Raw genomic sequence first — 20,180 nt, 5'->3', positions numbered from 1 at the left:
CACATCTGCAGCTACCCTGCTTCCCCTTAGCCTGAGCCCTGTTCTGGTCATGTCACATCCAAACTAGCCCTTCGATGCCAGCCTGCTATGGCTGGTGGTCCCCAAGAGGCCCTCAAGTCTGTCTAAGTCGTAACTGGCTCGACCTTCGGGCCTTTCAACACCTACAAGTTCCCATCCAAAGCCTCTCACCGAGGCACGTGCTCCCTCCTGCCACCTTACATCTTAAGGCAGATTTATTCCTACGCCTTCCCTGGTGGCTCAGACAGTAAAGAATCTGCCTGCAATGCAGCAGACCTGGGTTTGATCCTTGGGTAGGGAGGGCATGGCAACCACTCCAGTATTTTTGCCTGGAGATTCCCATGGACAGAGGAGCCTGGCAGGCTGCAGTCCATGGGGTCACAAAGAGTCGGACACAACTGAGCGACTAACTTTTTCTTTCTGTTGCTCTGTCCCATGCCCACCTCCACTTTTTGGCAAGGTCCTAGCCAAGACAGCTCTTTCTGGTCTTCACTCACTCAGTCCAATCCTTACTTTTAAACTTCCTTAAATCTAACTTCAACTCAGAAGCCTTTCACAACCAACCGAAATGATGTCACCTGTGATTATCAGTGTCAACAGTATCCTGTCTGCTTGCACTGAAGGTAAATGCTTTATTCCTTTAATGCATCATTTTTTTTTTTTTACTAACAACCTGATGAGGTTGAGCTTCTAGTCTCATGAATCATCACGCCAGTGTCATCACTTAGAAGCGGAGAGGTCATTAGGACGTGCATGACAAGGATGGAGAACAGATCTTGAAATAACTACTCTCCCTCGGTTTTTCCTACAAGAATTCTAAAACTGTACAAAAGGCACCATGAATGTTTGTCTTTTTCTTCCTACCCTGCACCATTCTGGATTCAGCCAGTCAGCAAATGTTTACCTTTGAGGTTTCTATGCCATAGTGTGCATCTGATGTACCCATGAAAGGATGAAGACGATGGCAGTGGACTGTTAGCTCCGATGTGCATTCCCTGTGCAAGATGAAGCCTGTGACACAGGCTGAAGACTCAGCGTTTCACCTTGAGCTGAACCCTCTGATGGGAGGCCAGCAGGCCAGGACCCACCATGGCCTCCCTAACCCCTCGGACGTGCTGCAGAGAGAGGTCCTTTCTCATATTTATGTATAAACAGGTACCAGTTTTGATTTTATTTCACCATATTAACATTCATGACACATCAGAATGAGAAATGCACAATTGTAACCATTCAACAGCTTGCCTTACTCCAAAAGAACACTATATTCATATTAAACATTTATACAGTCTTCCCACCCAACTTTACAAATGTCCTAAACCATTTTCCAGCATTTCTCACATCAAAGTCTAGTTCTGCTGTTTAACATCACCATTCTGTATCATCTGGTAGGCTACAGCGCTCCACTCTGATTCACAGTGCAGAGAACCAGCCACCCGGGGCCATGGCCACCCATGTGGCTCCAGGGCTGGCCCAAGAGGGTGCCCCTCAGCTGGGAAGTCTCCATTCCAATGGCTGATTATTTGACATTAGTGATCAAGAACTAAAAGCTGTAGCATAGGACCACATTGGTCACAGGAAGGAAGGGGACCATGGCCAAGAGAAATCCCGAAGGTTGGAAGGCCAGTTCAGCCCAAAGATCTCATTAAAACCAAATCCCACAACCCTCCTGAAACATACAGCATTGGAGCCATTGCTTTCACTTCTCAAAAATGTTCCACAGTTGTGACCAGACTCTGGAAGCTGGGAGCTGTTACACAGTTGGTGTGTGTGTATGTAACACATCAAAAATCAATGTGTGAAACCTTGATAATTGGGTCTGATTACACCCAGAATTTGCATGTATAGAGAAAAGCTAAATCACTTAACAGAACCTTTCCAGTATGGTAACAATGCACTCCCTCACAGTTTACTCTCTTCATTTTACACCCATATCGCAGCCCATTATTTGTGCATAACCAGTTATGTTCTATGAAGCTCAGAATTGTCACAATCAAGTCAGTTTTGAATCATGTCATTCTATTGCTGGTTTTCGCAGTCACCATAAGAAACATGAAGTCACATCCAACTCAAAGGACTGTCCATTTCTCACACGTAGAAAAACCTGAGATATGAGTCAGCAACTAGCTACACTTACAGTAAAGAACAACACGAACACCCACCCACCACCCTTAAAAAAAAAAAAAAAAAGCTGCTGACGTGAATTAAGGCTTCAAAACAGGACCAGACTGTAGCTGACAAAACTCAAGCCAGGAAGTTTAAAAGCAGGTAAGTACTATCACTTGTTTACTTGTTCTAATCACCTAGTTTCAGCTGCCAGGGTTGATTCCATACAGTGATTGTAGGTACGGACTGAGACCACTTGGTCCCGCTCCATTTTGGTGTCCCTTCTACTAAAAAATGCTGGGGGTAGTTTGAGAATAGCGTGGGTGTGTCTTTCCAACCTGCTTGTGATGAAATTTGTCCGCCTCCTCCTCACCTTTCTATATACCGTTTAGTTCTGAGCATTCCTGGCTTACAAAAGCCTCTCTCAGCCCTAGCAGTATGAAAGCCTACGGAAATCATAGAAAATACCACCTTCGTCACATGCTAAGGGGGGAAAAAAGAAAAACCACTGAGTAAATAACAGCCCCCTGCTGCTCCTCAGTAATTTTCTTATCCTTCCACAGTTTTCTGCCTCTCGGTAGTTTCCAATAAAATTCCACCTTATTGTTCCATTTTCACAAAATACCTCTGTGCAGTGAAACCAAAATAGAAAATATCTAGTTTGGCTGAGACCTTGAAGGAGGTGCTGCTCTGCTACCAAATAAATTCACATCTGGCTTGAAACCAGGTTAACCTTTACTTCCCAGGATTAACAAGCCAATCTTGAACAGTTCTTTTGATTTAGAAAGAGGGAGGTAGACTCATTTAGCCTCCCAACATTAGCTTACATCACGAAGCTGCCAGATTCCTGGCTGTTCAGTTGATCTCAGATGGTTTCACCTTCCTTCTTCGCAAAGCCGAGAAGAAAGAGGAGTTGGACCACTTCCATCCAGGCCTAACTGGAAATGCCTGCAGAGACCGTCTAAATTGGTCAAAAAGTGTGACTAGCTACCTACCTGTTCACAATGCCTAGAAACCGGGCCACCAGACCTGGTAGTGGTGAAAGCCCCGACTTTCTGTCTGAGGTACTGGGGTTGCTCTAAAGTAGGTCTTGGCAAGGCCCCCTAATGGTCGGTCAGCAGAATGACGCTGGCAGCCAGCGCAGCGGCTGGCGGGTGCGCTTGGATCTGTGCATCAGCTTTGGACGTGATGGTTCCTTGTGAATTTACCATTAGGTTTTGTTCCTAACGGGGTCTCCCCGCCTGACCCACAGGCTGGCTCAGTCTCAGCGCTAAGGTGCACTACGGAAGGGACCAGACAGGACTAGGATCTGAGATCTCTTTGTAGCACAACAAGAGAACGGTGGGGGCTTCCGTCCTCCAACTCCAAGTAGAACTCAATCTAGTAAGAACGGGAGGATGTGCAATCCATTGCATAGAATTGTGTCACGTGTCTGGGGGAAAGCTGGCCTGGGCCCTTCCATTTGTGTTGAGAGAAGTATTAGCTGCTCTCTCAACTGCAGATGTTAAAAAAAAAGAATGGTGTGGATCCATGTGTTGCTTTTACACCATAGCTCCATTTTCCAAAAATATACATGTACATCATATATATATATATTTCAGATTTACAGGGAATTAGTTTTCGTGAACAAGGCAAGCCCTGTCCATGGGAGTCACAACTGTCTTCCTGCTCAGGAGACCTCGATGATTTCCATGCTGCCTGAAAAGCTTGACTGGCTGCCCACCTTGCCCAGTTCCTCCCGCGACCGATTCTCGGACCTGATGCTCTCACCGAACTCCATCTGGCAGCTTCGACGCTTGAACTGCTTCTCGAAGGGGCTCTCCTCGTGCCAGCTGCGCCGGGAGTTGGCCCTGTCGCCGGGCTTGTGGCGCCGGCGCACCGAGTGCCCGGGGTCCCCACCGCACGTGGGCAGCTGGCTGCAGCTGAAGGCAGGGTGGCCCACGTGGCCCCCGTAGATGGCCGAGGCCGAGTAGAAGTGCGGGGGCTCTGGCGCGAAATACCAGCTCTTGGTCAGGGCCGGGGCGGAGGTCTGGGGGGCCAGGAGGTCCGAGTGCCAGCCCTCCAGGCCCAGCCCCGTGGCCGACGTGGCCAGGTGCTGCTGGCTGGCCGAGAGGCCGAAGAGGAAGCGGGGCTGCCCACGGTCCTCCACACTCCCGCTGCGGTGCAGGGGTGACCACAGGGGCCTCCCAGGCCGGGGCCGCGCACCCTGGCCGCTGCCATCAGAGGGCCGGGGCGGCGGGGCCTCCTCGCGGTCCGGGCTGGCCTCCGGCGTCTGCTCCGACACCTCCTGCACCGGAGAGAACTGGCAGGGCTTGCCCGCGCCTTCTAGGCCAGAGGCGGGGGGCTTGTAGAGCTCCAGGGCGGCCTCGGGGGATGAAAGCCCGCCGGGCGTCGGGGACACCGACTTGATGTCCAGCGAGAAGGAGCGCTTGAGGCGGCCGCTGTCCTCCAGCCTGTCCGAGGGCAGGTGGAGCCCGTTGAGCGCCTGGACCAGGGGGCCGTCGTCGGGGGCCATGCTGGCGGGCGCAGGCCGGGGCCCCGACCCCTCGGTGGGAGCTGGAGCCTGGCAGGCGTGGGGCGGTCCCGGGGCCAGCTGGCTCCCCTGTGCACCCTCCACGGGGCCATGCCCGGCGACCGACTCGCTTGGCTTCTCCAGGGGCAGCAGCTTCAGTTTGCTCTTGGGACCAGCCGCCCCGGTCTGGCTCTTAATCCTCTTCTCATAGTCCAGGAGCTGCCCCAGGAAATTGAAGTTGGGAGATATAGTAGGTCTTTTTTCTTTCACAAATCTGTGAGGAGAGGGAAAAACCAAAAAGGCTTGAATCTGACAGCCGACCTGTTAAAAGTCATTAAGTTACAGTAAGTGAAGAGGTGAGTCAGGGAATTATCAGAAAGGTCCTCCAAAGACCTTTGGAAGATGGCTGGTTTAAAAGTTCAGGGAGTGGGTGGAGGAGGTGGTTAGGGCCTCTGCCTTGGGGAGCTTTACAGGACGACTCTGAGGATGCTAGAAAGCAGGGAGCCCAGCCCCAAAAGTTCTAGGTTCATCCTCCCTATTTTTAAGGCCTTAAGGCTTCCAATGGGTTTCCCTGGTTAGTTCAGCTGGTAAACAATCCGCCTGCAATGCAGGAGACCCCGGTTTGATTCCTGGGTTAGCAAGTGTCCTTGGAGAAGGGATAGGCTAACCACTCCAGTATTCTTGGACTTCCCTGGTGGCTTAGACAGTAAAGAATCCACCTGCAATGCAGGAGACCTGGGTTTGATCCCTGGGTTGGGACGATCCCCTGGAGGAGGGTATGGCAACCCACTCCAGTATTCTTATCCCCATGGACAGAGAAGCCTGGTGGGCTACAGTCCATAGGGTCACAAAGAGTTGGACATGACTGAGCGACTTCAGCATGCACACAATGTTTCCAGTGCAGCTGGTAAGAGATGATTCTTTCCTCACCACCTGGGACACCCTCACTCCCACCCCACCCCTGCACTGGTGTTCCCATCAGAAGTATAGCTTAACAGCGACGTCACCTTCAACTTTCCAATGTCAAAGTCCCCACAGTGACTTTGAGACATTTCACATTTTTAATTAATGACCAAAAGAGAGAGGGTATCAGATGGCCAGAGCATCAAAGCACACACTTCCCAGTTCCCTCCTCTTTGTATTTAATGGGACAGAATAACCAGTTACACAGTGGACTCTGTCTGCTAAGCATGATGTTAATGCACTAACAAGAGTATTAGCTCATTCAGCCCTCAAAACTACCCTCCATCACAGAGCTACACACAGTCCTTACGTGACTTGCCACAGTCACACAGTTATTAAAGGATGGGGCTGGGATTCAAAGCCAGGTTTAACATCTGGATTCATTCCTGTAACCACCTTGTTAAAAGAGTCACCAAGGGATCAAAACTAGTAGTAAACAGCTTTTCCATTTCATTGCAGAAACAAAGACTCAGAAATAGTAGATACGTTCTTTAGTGGCCCCTGACTCTCACGGACACGCCTCAGAAGATGAAGGACTGAAAATACCCTGAGAATTTGAATAAGGAAGGAAAGAAAAAACTCAGAAATCATACATAAAAGATAAACTCAAAATGGCTTAAAGACTTAAATATAAGACATGACACCATAAAACTCCTAAAAGAAAACATAGGCAAAACATTCTCTGACATAAATCGTACCGATGTTTTCTTAAGACCATCTCCCAAGGTAATAGAAATAAAAACCAAAATAAACAAATGGGACCTAATCAATCTTAGGAGCTTTTGCACAGCAAAGGAAACCATAAAACAAAAAGACAACCAAGGAGTGAGAGAAAATATTTGCAAATGATGTGACTGACAAGGGCTTAATTTCTAAAATATATAAACAACCCAATCAAAAAATGGGCAGAAGACCTAAATAGATATTTCACCAAAGAAGACATACAGATGGCCAATGGGGACATGAAAAAGATGTCTGTCATCGCTAATTAGAGACATGCAAATCAAAACTACAGTGAGATATCACCTCCCACAAATCAGAATGGCCATCACTGAAAAGTCTACAAATAATACATGTTGGAGAGGTTATGGAGAAAAGGGAACCTTCTTACACTGTTGATAGGAAGGTAAATTGGTGCAGCCACTATGGAAAACAATACAGAAGTTCCTCAAAAAACTAAAAATAGAGTTGCCATATGATCCAGCAATCCCACTCTTGGGCATATACTCGGACAAAAGTATAATTTAAAAAAATACATTCACACCAATGTTCATAGCAGCACTATTCACAACAGCCAAGACATGGCAACAACCTAAATGTTCACCAACAGATGAATGGATAAAGGTGTGTACGTACACACACACACATACACACATGGATATTACTCAGCCATGAAAAAGAATGAAATAATGCCAGTAGCAGCAACATGGGTGGTCCTAGAGATTATCATACTAAGTCAGAAAGAGAAAGACTATATGCTATCACTCCTATGTGGGATCTAAAACACAACACAAATGAACATATTGACGAAACAGAAACACGTAAGAACAAACCTGTGATTGCCAAGGGGGAGGGAAGTGGGGGAGGGAAAGATGGGGGGCTTGGGATTAGCCAGTGCCAACTATTACATACAGGCTGGATAAACAACAAGGTCCTACTATATTCAATATCCTGTGATAAAACACAATGGAAGAGAATATAAAAAGGAATATGTGCATGCATAGCTGAATCACTTTGCCACACAGCAGAAATTACCAACATTGTAAATCAATTATACTTCAATTTTTTTAAAAAAAACTGGGCAAGTCTAGATTGTGAATGGAGTTTGACAATTATTTTTTAATTTTAAATTATTTGGTTTTATACTTACATATACTGGACTTTATCTTCAGTGAAAGCGAGAGAGAGTCTGAAGCACAGTAGGAATTCTATAATGAGTATTCTCCTGGAGCGTTTTTTCTCATGTGTAAATAAGAACAAATGATATTTTTCCAACTAGGGAAAGATCTCTGGATTTGCTGTTTCTTAAAATTAAAAAAACTTACGGCTTCCCTGGTGGCTCAGATGGTAAAGAATCCACCTGCAGTGCAGGAGACTCAGGTTTGATCCCTGGGTCACGAAGATCCTCTGGAGAAGGGAATGGCAACCCACTCCAGTATTCCTGCCTGGAGAACCCCATGGGCAGAGAACCCTGGTGGGCTACAGTCCATGGGGTCACAAAGAGCTGGACACAAATGAGCATCTAACACTTTCACTTTTTTCAAACTTAAAAAAGCAGCTGAGGATGAACTTGATACACGAGAGGGTAGACTTAGTGCTAAATTATAAAAATACATTTTTCTCCAATCTTGAAACATTTAAAAATCAAGTCACCTGTAAAGAGCGTTAACTAAAATAATCGTGGTCACCCACTCTCATATCTCCTCATGATTCAGGTCAAAGGAGAAGCCACTTACATAGGGCGTGTTCCTGTCCTCACCTGTAAGCTTCATCCAAGGACATATCCATCCTCTTCATGATGTAGGCGATGGCGATGGTGGCGGAACGGGAGATCCCTGCCAAGCAGTGCACAAGGACACATCCGTTGGAGGCTTTTGCTTTCTCTGTAGGAGTCAAATTCAGAAAAGATTTGTTCAGCAGTGAAATCGTGTTTCCATTTACTCACACAATGTCCTTCACCTGCCGACGCAAAGTAAAGCCCCTCTCTTGATACTTATCTATTTTTCCTTTTACTATTCTTTTAAGGAGGCAGGGGAACACTATTTCCCCACCACCTTCATAGAGAACAGAGAAGGTCCCCACATGTGTTAATAAGCAATTTGTCCCTAATCCAGGTTGCCTCTCATTCAATACATTTCACTGCATTTTTTACATTATGTATTATTTTAATTATTCTCCCTGAGTATAAATCATAGATTGTGATCACATGATTCTACTTGCTTGGTGCAGAAAACTTCAGAAATACAGAATAATATAAAAGAAAGTAACATCCAAATTCCTAAGATTTTAGCTAATATTTTGTTTACCCATGTTGTCTGACACTTCAGCTTTTTGCTAATTACATAAGAGACCTTTTTCCAGTTTTAAGAAACTGACGTAAAAACCTAACGTATTTTAGGTGTATGACATAATGATTTAAATATATGAGATTAAATTTTAAAAGCACTTCTTTTTCATTTTAAACATATATGACACACATTACTATGTAAAAAGCAGGAAAGTGGGGGCGGGGAGACCTAGTCACAGTGACACTACATCACAATGTAAAAAGATGCAAATCAAGAATTTTAAATGCCAGCTCATAGACCCATCTTCCTCATAGAAAAATAGTTTCCCCATTTTTCTCCAGGAGACTTTTTGCTACGACATAAAGTGGCTCACTGAACTTTATTTGCTGAACTCAAGGAGAAACCATGTGTGCACCATGAATCAGGTTTAGTAGGTCACTTTAATGAGGACCAAGGGAACTTTGACCTCTTCCCTGAGATCATACTATCACACTGCCGCTGCTGCTAAGTTGCTTCAGTCGTGTCCGACTCTGTGCGACCCCATAGACGGCAGCCCATCAGGCTTCACCGTCCCTGGGATTCTCCAGGCAAGAACACTGGAGTGGGTTGCCATTTCCTTCTCCAATGCATGAAAGTGAAAAGTGAAAGAGAAGTCGCTCAGTCATGTCTGACTCTTAGCGACCCATGGACTGCAGCCTACCAGGCTCCTCCGTCCATGGGATTTTCCAGGCAAGAGTACTGGAGTGGTTTGTCATTGCCTTCTCCTACTATCCACTGCATCATGCTAATTGCCCATAACATGGCAGGACTCTGTTAGAACCAAGAAACAGGGAAATTCAATCACACAGTCCTGCCACCTCTCACTGTAGATGAACTTTAAAAGCTTTCTTGTGGGTAAGGATGAAGTTACCCTAGAGCCTGGAAGCAACCACCATTTCAGTCGGTACTATGACTGCCTCGATTCTGAACAGTTTACCTGTGTGCTTACCTGCTACTATCAACTTCCCTTTTCGTTCTTGTTTTCATTGATTAACTATCAAAAGTTTACCAAGCCTTATGTTAATATTCTTGTAATTAACAGGTATCCCAGGGACTCTGCTCTGGCAGCTGAATAATACAAGGCTACTCCAGTCTCACCACCTCTGTTATACATATTACAAACATCTAACGTATATGATGTATTATTTGTTATGTACAGAACACTGAAGGGCTTTGAGGTAGTACATGAACAATCAAACAGCTTCCCTTTAAATAGAGAAATCAAACACAATAAAACAATAACAAAGGAATACAAGACAACATTGAAACAAAGAAATAAGGACACACTATACAACATAATAGTATATAAACTCATGTCCACAAAGTCCATGACTTCTTGGGCCTCCACGGCTCTCTTCCTCCTCTTTACTAGTCAGTATTTAGCCTAGACTGCTCTTAGTACTTCCTTTTTAACTGAGAAGCTCAAAGCCAAGGTTTTCACTCAATTTCAATAGGGAACTGTGATTCGGGTTTTACCGTACCTTTGCTAGCCACGTATTACTTGGTTCTTGATCTTCCATCCCATTTTAATGGTAATATGGGTGAATGTGTGTTACCTTCTGATCCCAACCTCTTCCTGTAAGCTGCTTCAAATTCTTACTGGAAATAGGCTGGCTTGAAATATTTTTTTGATGTTGACAGTATTCTCTCATTTTTATTAATTATCTCAGAACTAGACTTGCAGGGCCGAGAAGGGTTTTGCTTCTAACACTCTCCCAAAGTACTGAACACTGAGCACACAGTATAAACCCTGTATACACAGGCTGGCTGGCTGGCCAATACATATTTTAAAAGGTAATCTTTATAAAAAAAATTGAAACAGGCTGGAAGGAAATAAAGCGATGATGATAACAGATGTGTTAGGGTGTTGAGGGTATAGGTTTCCTTTTCTCTGTTTTTCAAATTCTCTGTGTGGTACTTCTACTACTTTTACAATTACAACTGTTTGGATGATGTATTTTAAAAATCTAGTTGAAAAGTGATTATATTGAAGTGGAGCTCATTAGAATACATTTTTTGTCAGAACTATGTGCTAAACTGAGTCTCTTAAGGCAAAGGAAGGAATGCCCACAGACCTGGAGGAGAAAAGGTAAACATTCAACAAAGACCCACAGTGGGGCTGGACCACTGCTCAGAAAAGAGGCTTGCCTGGCGGGTGCTGGGTGGGAAGGGACTGAACAGGAAGTTCAGAGGTGGGGAGCAGCCGCTGGAGAGTCTGGGAAACTCAGGCGAAGGACCCGAGACACTTAAGTAGCCTCTGCAGGTGCTGAATAGGGGCAACAAGAAGGCATGGACGGGGAAAACTGGAAATTAAAACAAAAGCAGGTTGCTACTACAACAATCCAAGGATAAGAAAAAGATACACATATTTTTCAATTTTGCCTATTTTTTTCTTTTATCAATTCTAGGTTAAAAAAGAGGAAGTGGGGGGAAGTTCAAGAGAGAGGGGACATATGTATATACCTATGGCTGATTCATGTTGATATCTGGCAGAAACCTACACAATTCTGTAAAGGAATTATCCTTCAATTGAAAAATGAATTAATTAAAAAAAAGAAGATAACAAATGAAATGGATGAAGGGGCGAAGTTACAAAGGTGAAAATGGAGGAAATAATAACTGAGGCGACAGAGTACACCTCTAAGAAAAAACAGAAAAAGCCTCCTGAGATAATTTTTAATTCAGCTACTATTTATTAAGAGCCAGTTACAAGTCGGGCACCGTGCAAAATGTTTATATGTATTATCTATTTTAATCCATACAATATCCTTATAAGATATATACAGGTATACAATATTCCTTACAAGATAAATACATTGTCTTCAGTCATCAGATCAGTAGACTAAGGAACAGAGAATTTTCAATAACTCACCCAGAATCACTTAACTGATAACCAAGGGAGGCAGGACTCAAATACAGTTTGGCTCCAAAGTACATCCTCTTAATTACCTCCCTGTATTGCCTACAAAAGCCCCGAGTTTGCTGTGGGTGAGGTGGGGCAGGAGGCTGTACAAACAGCCAGCTGGGCTGGGGGCCTGGTCAGGGTCCCAAGCACAGACAGGCAATTGCGCTCACCTCTGTCTCCCTCTCCTAAAAGCAAAGGCAACACTCAAACCTGAGCCTTTCCAACAAACCCAGGAACTTACTGAAATTTCATCTCAATAATAAAAAGTACGAGCCTGTAAGTTAGTAAGTCCTGGTACAAGGGTACATCTCTATATGCTCTGCCATGACTAATCAGGGCTTTAAATGGCCTGGAGGAGGCTAGCACCTCTAGTGAACACAGGCTGAATTCCACAGTGGGCCGGAGGTGTTGCACTGGGTGGTCTGGGTGGGAAAAGGGTGGTGACCCTAACAGTAAATAGGTCCAAGCAAGTGAACTACTGGTAAGTAAAAATATCTACAGATATACAATTACAATATACATTTGGGTATGTATCTCACCAACTCGGAACATGGTGAAGTTCCTTTTGTATGAATTAAAAGCAGCCAATAGCTCCCATGAAGGAAGAAAAGTAAGCTGGAGGCAAAGTTCTCTCTTTCCTACCAGCCCTCCTAAAGCTTAGACACTGTCATGACTTAACAGAATCAGGTTTTCTTCTGAATTTAGACTCTGAAACCGTACTTTTAGCTGAATCAGAGCCAATTATCTCCGGATCAATGTGACATTTAATGGGAACATTAACTATAACTGTCATCTTTCAAAGAGGCAAACACTGAATGATATGCTGCATACTTCCTAGAAGTAGAATGGCGGGAAAAATTAATTACGGGAGTTTTGTTTGTGATGATTTTCATGCGAATTATCTAAGCCATTTACCTTCTAGTGTTTCACAGGATGCATGCCTATTAAAAAGGAGAAGTCTTGGCCATCTAAAATCTTGAGAAAAGGGGGATCTGTTTCAGAATTACCCAAAGTTCCAAAAGCACTGTCTAGAAAATTCCTCTGGCAGATGAAAGGATAGAGTAAGGGGCTTAATTTACATAGTTACATTGTTTAAAAGGAATCAGTTCTTTAAAAAAAAAAAAAAACTTTCAGTAACCAATTCAGGAGTATTTAATTATGGATGAGGGTGCTCCAGCTCATGACTAGGGGGGAAACCAACGAAAACTCCTCACATGGACATCAAGAGTCACACCTGGTTATGCTGCCCAGGAGCAATGAACCCATCTCGTTGGTTTAGCCATTTTCCACCAAAACCCCATTTCAAGTAAACGTCATCAATTTCCTACCAGCAGACCTGACTTCAAGGCACCAAAAATGTCATAGCAGTGCCAGAAGCTGGGAGTTGGGGAGGCTCCGGGGCTGACGGACCCAGTGAGCAAAACAAAGTACCGTCCAGACCAGACCCTGTCACAGTCAAAGCCAAGGAACAACCACACGAACGTGAGTGTGTGTGTTGGAATTTCATTAGACCCAATACTATTAATACTTGAAATTGCTGGCACACAGACGGAGGCTTAGGAATCTTGTGACATAAAAACGTTAAATGAATGGGATTAGTTTCCACAGGACTTGACTGTTCTCTGGGGAAAGCACAGCAGCAAGGCAGAAACAGGTTAAGGAATGCCACTCGAGCTTCCAAAAGTCTTTTATAGGATTTGATGAAGTGGGTGGCAAGTTTAATCCCAGAAAGTTTAACCCATTTTCAAATCCGTAATCACAGATCCCATCAGGCTTAACCCCGGGAGTGTTCGAGTTAGCTAAGATGTCACAAGGCCAGTCCCTTAGGGACAGCACAGCACACACACATCACCTGGCCACTGAATAAGATAAGCAGCATCATGTCTGTTTTCAGACTTTTGAAAAATCTGTAAAGTAGGTTCCTTTTCTCTAATGAGAGAAAAGAGGAGGGAAGGGTATACTCATACATGAGACTATAACCCAAAGAATTTGTAATATCACTTGAGCTACTTACCAATAAAATCCACTGATTTGTCCAACCACGGCAAAATTTTCTCACAAAAGCTATCATTCACAGGCACTCGCAGGAAGTGAGATTCGGGGATAAAGTCAGGCTTGGGGCAGGTATTGCTGGCATTTAAAACATAACCAATCCCATTCTGTTGCATCAGCTCCTAGGGAAGGAAAGAACAATTAAAGTGACGTAACATAATAGCATGATCATTTTTAAAGAGAAAAACTTAACATGATGATTAAAATGACTAGTTTCCTTGAAGTGATCAGATTTCATTCAGTTGGTGAAATCCAAAAACCTAGCACAATGACACACGAAGATAAGTTTAAAGCTGAATTTTTAAAAACTGAAGTATAGTTAATTTATAATGTTGTGTTAGTTTCAAGTGTACAGCAAAGGGATTCAGTTATACATATTACATATTCTTTTTTTTTATAGTTTATTACAGAATACTGAATTTAGTTCCCTGTACTATACAGCAGATCCTTGTTGTTTATCTATTTTACATATTTACAGGTTAAACCCAAATTCCTAATTTATCCTCTCCCTCCCAGATTTTGCCTCTGGTAACCAAAAGTTTGTTTTCTTCATCTGTGAGTCTGTTTCTGTTGCATATAGGTTCATCTGTATCATTTTTCTTAGATTCTACATATAAGTGATATCAGATGATACGTCTTTCTCTGACTTCATTTAGTATGATAATGCCTAGGTCCATCCATATTGCTGCAAATAGCATTATTTCATTCTTTTTTATGGTTGAGTAGTATTCCATTGTGTGTATGTATATACATACACAAGCACTATATATACATACCACATCTTCTTTACCCACTCATCTATTGACAGGCACTTAGGTTGCTTCCATGTTTTGGCTATTGTCGATAGTGCTACAGTGAACATTAGGGTGAATGTATCTCTTCTAGTTATAGTTTTCTCCAGATATATGCCCAGGAGTGGGACTGCAGGATCATATGGTTAGATTTTTAAGGAACTACAATACTTTTCTCCATACTGGCTGTAACAATTTACCTTCTCAGCAACAGTATTAAGAGAGTTCTCTTTTCTCCACACCCTCTCCAGCAGGTATTATTTGTAGACTCTTTAATGATGCCCATCCTGACTGGTGTGAGGTGATACCTCATTGTAGTTTTGACTTGCATTTCTCTAATGATTAGCAATGTGAACATCTTTCCATATACCTGTTTGCCATCTGTAGTTCTTCTTTAGAGAAATGTCTATTTAGGTCTTACACACATTTTTTTATTGGGTTGCTTTCTTGATATTAAGCTATATGAGCTGTTTGTACATTTTAGAAATTAATCCCCTGTCTGTAGCATCATTTGCAAATATTTTCTCCAGTCTGTAGGCGGTCTTTTCATTTTTTTTATGGTTTCCTTTGCTGTGCAGAAGCTTTTAAAAGTTTAATTAGGCCCCATTTGTTTGTTTTTGATTTTATTTTCCATTACTCTAGAAGATGGTTCCAAAAAAGTATTGTTGCAATTTATGTCTAAGTGTGTTCTGCCTATGTTTTCCTCTAGGAGTTTTATGGTTTTCAGTCTTACATTTAGTTCTTTAACCCATTTTGAGTTATTTTTGTATATGGTATCAGAAAACATTCTGATTTCATTCTTTTACGTGAAGCATATTTCATTCTTTTTTCTTTTTCTAGTTTTCCCAGCACCATTTATTGAAGAGACTGTCTTTTCTCCACTGTATATTCTTGCCTCCTCGGTCATAGATTAATTGACCATAAATGTGTGGGTTTATTTCTGGGCTTTCTACCCCATTCCATTGATTTACACATCTGTTTTTGTGCCCTACTGTTTTGATTACTGTAAATTTGTAGAATAGTCTGAAATAAGGGTGTACGATTCCTCCACCTTCATTTTTCTTTCACAGGATTGTCTTGGTTATTCTGGGTCTTCTGTGTCTCTACACAAATTTAATGTTTTTTTGTCCAAGTTCTGTGAAAAATGCCATTGGTAATTTGACAGGAATTGCACTGCAGCTATAGATTGCGTTGGGTAGTATGCTCGTTTTAACGATACTGATTCTTCCAATCCAAGAACATGGTATATCTTTCCATTTTTGCTGGGTGATTTCTTTCATCAGGATCTTACAGTTTTCAGAATATAGCTCTTTTCCCTCCTTAGGCAGGTTTATTCTTGGGTCTTTTATTCTTTTTAATGCACTGGTTAGTGGTACTGTTTCCTTAATTTCCCTTTCTGATATTCTGTTGTTAAGAGTATGGAAATGCAACCTATGTCTGTATATTAACTTTGTATCCAGCAACTTTACTGAATTCATTGATGAGCTCTAGTAGTTTTCTAGTAGCATCTTTAGGATTTTCTATCTATAGCATCATGTCATCTGCAAACAATGACAGTTTTACTTATTTTCCTATTTGAATTCCTTTTATTTTTCTTCTTTGATTTCTATGGCTAGGACTTCCAAAACTATGTTGAATAAAAATGGCAAGACTGGGCATTCTTGTCTTATTTCTGATCTTAGAGGACATGCTTTCAGCCTTTCACTGTTGACTATAATGTTAGGTGGGGGTTTGTCATATATGGCCTTTATTATGTTGAGGTACGGTCCCTCTATGCCCACTTTCAACCCCTCACCCCTTTTATGGGGGTTGTACTGTGGCATGTGGGGAGTGGATCCCACATTTCTTGACCAGGGATCAAACCTATGCCCCCTGAAGTGGAATTGCAGAGTCCTAACCACTAGACTGCTAGGGAATTAGCTTCATTTTTCAATTTTTTTGTATGCCTACTTTCAGAAGTTTTTTTTAACCATAAATGGATGCTGAATTTTATCAAAAGCTTTTTCTATATGAGACACTCATATGATTTTTATTCTTCAGTTTGTTAATGTGGTAGATATGATATCTGCAGATACTGAAAAATCTTCGCCTCCTTGGGATCAATTCTACTTGATCATGATGTCTGAACCTTTTAATATATTGCTGGAGCTGGTTTGCTAGTATTTTGTTGAGAATTTTTGCATCCATGCTCATCAGTGATAATGGCCTGTTGAGGATTTTTGCATCCATGTTCATCAGTGATCATTTACACAAAACTATTAAGTTTTTGTGTGTGGTATCTTTGTCTGGTTTTGGTATCAGGGTGATGGTGGTGGACTCATAGAATGAGTTCAGAAGTGTTCCTTTCTCTGCAGTTTCTGAAATAGTTTCAGGATAGGTGTTAACTCTTCTCTAAATGTTTGTTAGAATTCACCTATGAAGTTACCTGGTCCTAGACTTTTGCTTGTTGGGAGTTTTTACTGATTCAATTTTAGTACTGGTAATTGATTTGTTTGTATTTTCTATTTCTTTCTGGTTCAGTCTTGGGAGATTGTACCTAAGAATTGGTCCATTTCTTCCAGGTTGCCCACTTTGTTGGCATACAGTTGCTCACAGTAGTCTATTATGATCCTCTTATTTCTGTGGCATCAGTTGTAACTTCTCCTTTGTCATCTCTGATTTTATTGGTTTGAACTCTCTTCCTTTTTTTCTTGGTGAGTCTAGCTAAATGTTTATCAATTTTGTTTATCTTTTCAAAGAACCAGCTTTCATTCATCTTTTCCATTGTTTTTTTTAGCCTCTATTTCATTTATTGGGCTTCCCGTGTGGCTCAGCTGGTAAAGAATCCGCCTGCAATGCGGGAGACCTGGGTTCGATCCCTGGGTTCGATCCCTGGGTTAGGAAGATCCCCTGAAGAAGGGAAAGGCTACCCACTCCAGTATTCTGGCCTAGAAAATTCCATGGACTGTATAGCCCATGAGGTCACAAAGAGTCGGACATGACTGATCGACTTTCACTTTCATTTATTTCCTCTCTGATCCTTATGATTTATTTCCTTCTACTAACTTTGGGTTTTGTTTGTTCTACTTTCTCTAGGCATAAGGTTGCTATTTGAGACTTTTTGTTTCCTGAGGTAAGCTTGCATCACTATACATTTCTCTCTTAGGGCTGCTTTTGTTGTATTCCATAGGTTTTGGATCGCTGTGTTTTCATTTTCACTTATTTCTGGGTTCTTTTTACTTTTCTCTGACTTCTTCAATGATGCATTGGTTGTTTAGTAGCCTATTGTTTAGCCTCCACATGTTTGTTTTTTGTAGCTTTTTCTTGATTTCTAGCCTTACAGCATTGTGGTCAGAAAAGATGCTTGATATGATTTGTAATGTAAATGTAAAGTTTCTTTACATTTATCAAGGCTTTTTTTTAAATCGAGGCTTTAAAGCAGAACTTTTTAAGGACAAAAAAGGCTGTTTAAAAAATCACACATCACTAGTATGATCAACTCTCTGTTATCTTCGTTACTAGAGAGAGAAGTGGAACAAAGAATATCAAATGAAACCATGACAGTTTACTATGACTTCCCCCCTCCTTGGCAACTATGTAAATTTATTATGGCCATGTTAGATGTAATCCCCAAAATGCATGAATAAGTGCATTGATTTACAAGATTTGGGAGTATACTTGAATACTTTTGTTTATTTTGTACTGTGACTTCAGAACATATGCACACACGATGAGAACATTTTCTTCCCAAACTGAACATGGTGGCTGTTCTCTAAGATACAGTCCTGGGCCATCTCCTGGCTCTAAATACTCTCTCTGAAGGCTGACTATTTCCATGTCTCTTTATGCTGATGACTCTTAAATAATACACATACACACAGTTCAATTTTTGATTCATATTTCCAGCTGCTTCCTAGATATCTCTATTCGGATGTTTCTCAAAACTTTCAAACTCAGAAACAGCACATTCTCTTTCTCCCTTCTCTGCTTCAAATTCTTGTTTCCTCTCTGTTATCCAAAATTGATTTTTGGTAATAATATCCACCCAGACACTTGAGCTAAAAAATGCGATCCTTTCATCCCATTTCTCTTCCTCACCACTCCCCTCCAAATGTTGTCAAACCCTTGCAGCATCAACCCCTCCCATCACCCCTTCTCTCTATTCTCAGCTGCTGCTCGGCCAGCAGCCCACACCACGAGAGCAGAAAAGCCACCACGGATCTCTTAAATTTCCACTGTTCTCCTCTCCAAACCCGAACTGAACAACTACAGTATCCTTTCTTGTAATTAAACAGGGGCTATGTGTTTTATGCACACTTAAGTTCCATCATGTCTCACTGCCCGCTCCTGTCCCATACAACCTTTGCAAACCCAACATCCCATGTGCACCCCGCCACCTTCCTCAATGTGGTTCACACCATTTCTGAGCAGGCCCTATTCTTCCTGATGCCTCCAGCACTTTTCTACTTTAACCTTCCTATGAACCCCTTCTACTGGTGCATGATTAACCATTCCGTTCTCTGCTTGTCCAAAGGACTTTGGACATGCTATTAGTAAAACACAGAGCATACTGTGTTATCACTAGCAGATAATTCTTGCCTCTCCTATTAAGTACTGAGATCTTGGACTAAATCTTGTTTTTCTACCTTTAGCACCAGGTACGTAGTCGTGGTCGGTATGTGTTTGCTCAACTAACATCCTGTCTGCCATTTTCCAGTCAAGCCTATACAACTCGCTTCATTTAGTCATCCACTGCTGCCTCTCAGGAAATGTTTTCAGCCTGAAATCATTCTCTTCTCAGCAACCATGGTCACTTCTTTTCTTGGAATGCTACCTCCTCTACAAATCTTTTTGTTAGATCATTTTCAACCATGGTCTTGAATTTGGTAATTTTCTTCCTATTTTAGCCTCCTGCCAACTCCTTAATCCCTTCATTTACCACATTTGGCACAATGAATATATTCTGTTTTACATAAATGGTAGACTGAGCAAATCCAGATCATGTATGAAGCCCTCTCAACTGTGAGATAACAACGTCAAGAAGTAGTTTTTGGAGCTAAGTGAGTTCAAAGTGATGGACCCTCATCTTCTGAAGGTCTCAGGGGCTCCCACGAGGCTAACAGTCAGGCTGTGAAGATCTCAGTGTTTACTATAGCAACATGTGTACATGAGCGAAGGTTTTCTACCACCATCTGATCACCACCACAGTGTTCCCGACCAAGGAGCTGGAGATAAAACCCTTTTGTGCCTTTCTCACCAATGCTCCTTAAAGAAAGGAACCTTTTTACATTTCCTTTTCCTTTCTGTCAACAGTACTACAAAGCTTTATTAAATGAAAAGTAGTCCAATAGTAAAGACACAGGCATTTCTGAGGAGAGAGGCTGACGCAGGCAACGTCACCCACTCTATACAATCACAAGACCACAGGCAGTGCTCACTGAGGACAACACTGAGGTGTATCGAGTCATAGTGAACGTCATGTATGATTTCCCCACAGAAAGATGGGAACCATGTACACTTGTGACAAGCAACCACAGGACTTCCCTTGTAGCTCAGCTGGTAAAGAATCCACCTGCAATGCGGATTCAATTCCTGGGTTGGGAAGATCCCCTGGAGAAGGGAAAGGCTACCCACTCCAGTATTCTGGCCTGGAGAATTCAGTCCATGGGGTCGCAATGAGTCAGACACAACTGAGCTACTTTCACACTCTATAGAAATGATCACTTAACCTAAATTAAAAAAAAAAAAACATCTGTAGGGCACCTCTGCTATAGGCCTATTAACAATATACTATTATGGTACATGGTACA

At 42.5% G+C, this 20,180-nt stretch overlaps 1 protein-coding gene across 3 annotated transcripts in view; it reads right to left on the bottom strand.

The window, feature by feature from the left end:
* Positions 1-1,158: 1,158 nt before the first annotated feature.
* Positions 1,159-20,180, bottom strand: part of DUSP16 (dual specificity phosphatase 16) — an 84,214-nt gene continuing 65,192 nt past the window's right edge. For all 3 annotated transcript variants that reach the window (XM_081589292.1, XM_081589290.1, XM_081589291.1), the window contains 3 exons: positions 13,563-13,722; positions 8,076-8,199; positions 1,159-4,907 (listed from right to left, as the gene is read on the bottom strand). In XM_081589292.1, coding sequence (XP_081445418.1) covers positions 3,791-4,907; positions 8,076-8,199; positions 13,563-13,722 — 1,401 coding nt within the window. In that variant the 3' untranslated portion in view covers positions 1,159-3,790. The remainder of the gene's footprint in view (positions 4,908-8,075; positions 8,200-13,562; positions 13,723-20,180) is intronic.

Source organism: Giraffa tippelskirchi, chromosome 4, assembly GCF_054371585.1.
Source record: "Giraffa tippelskirchi isolate mGirTip1 chromosome 4, T2T-mGirTip1v1.2.pri, whole genome shotgun sequence".
NCBI classification, from domain to species: domain Eukaryota; kingdom Metazoa; phylum Chordata; class Mammalia; order Artiodactyla; family Giraffidae; genus Giraffa; species Giraffa tippelskirchi.
This window is presented reverse-complemented; position numbering and strand designations above follow the sequence as displayed.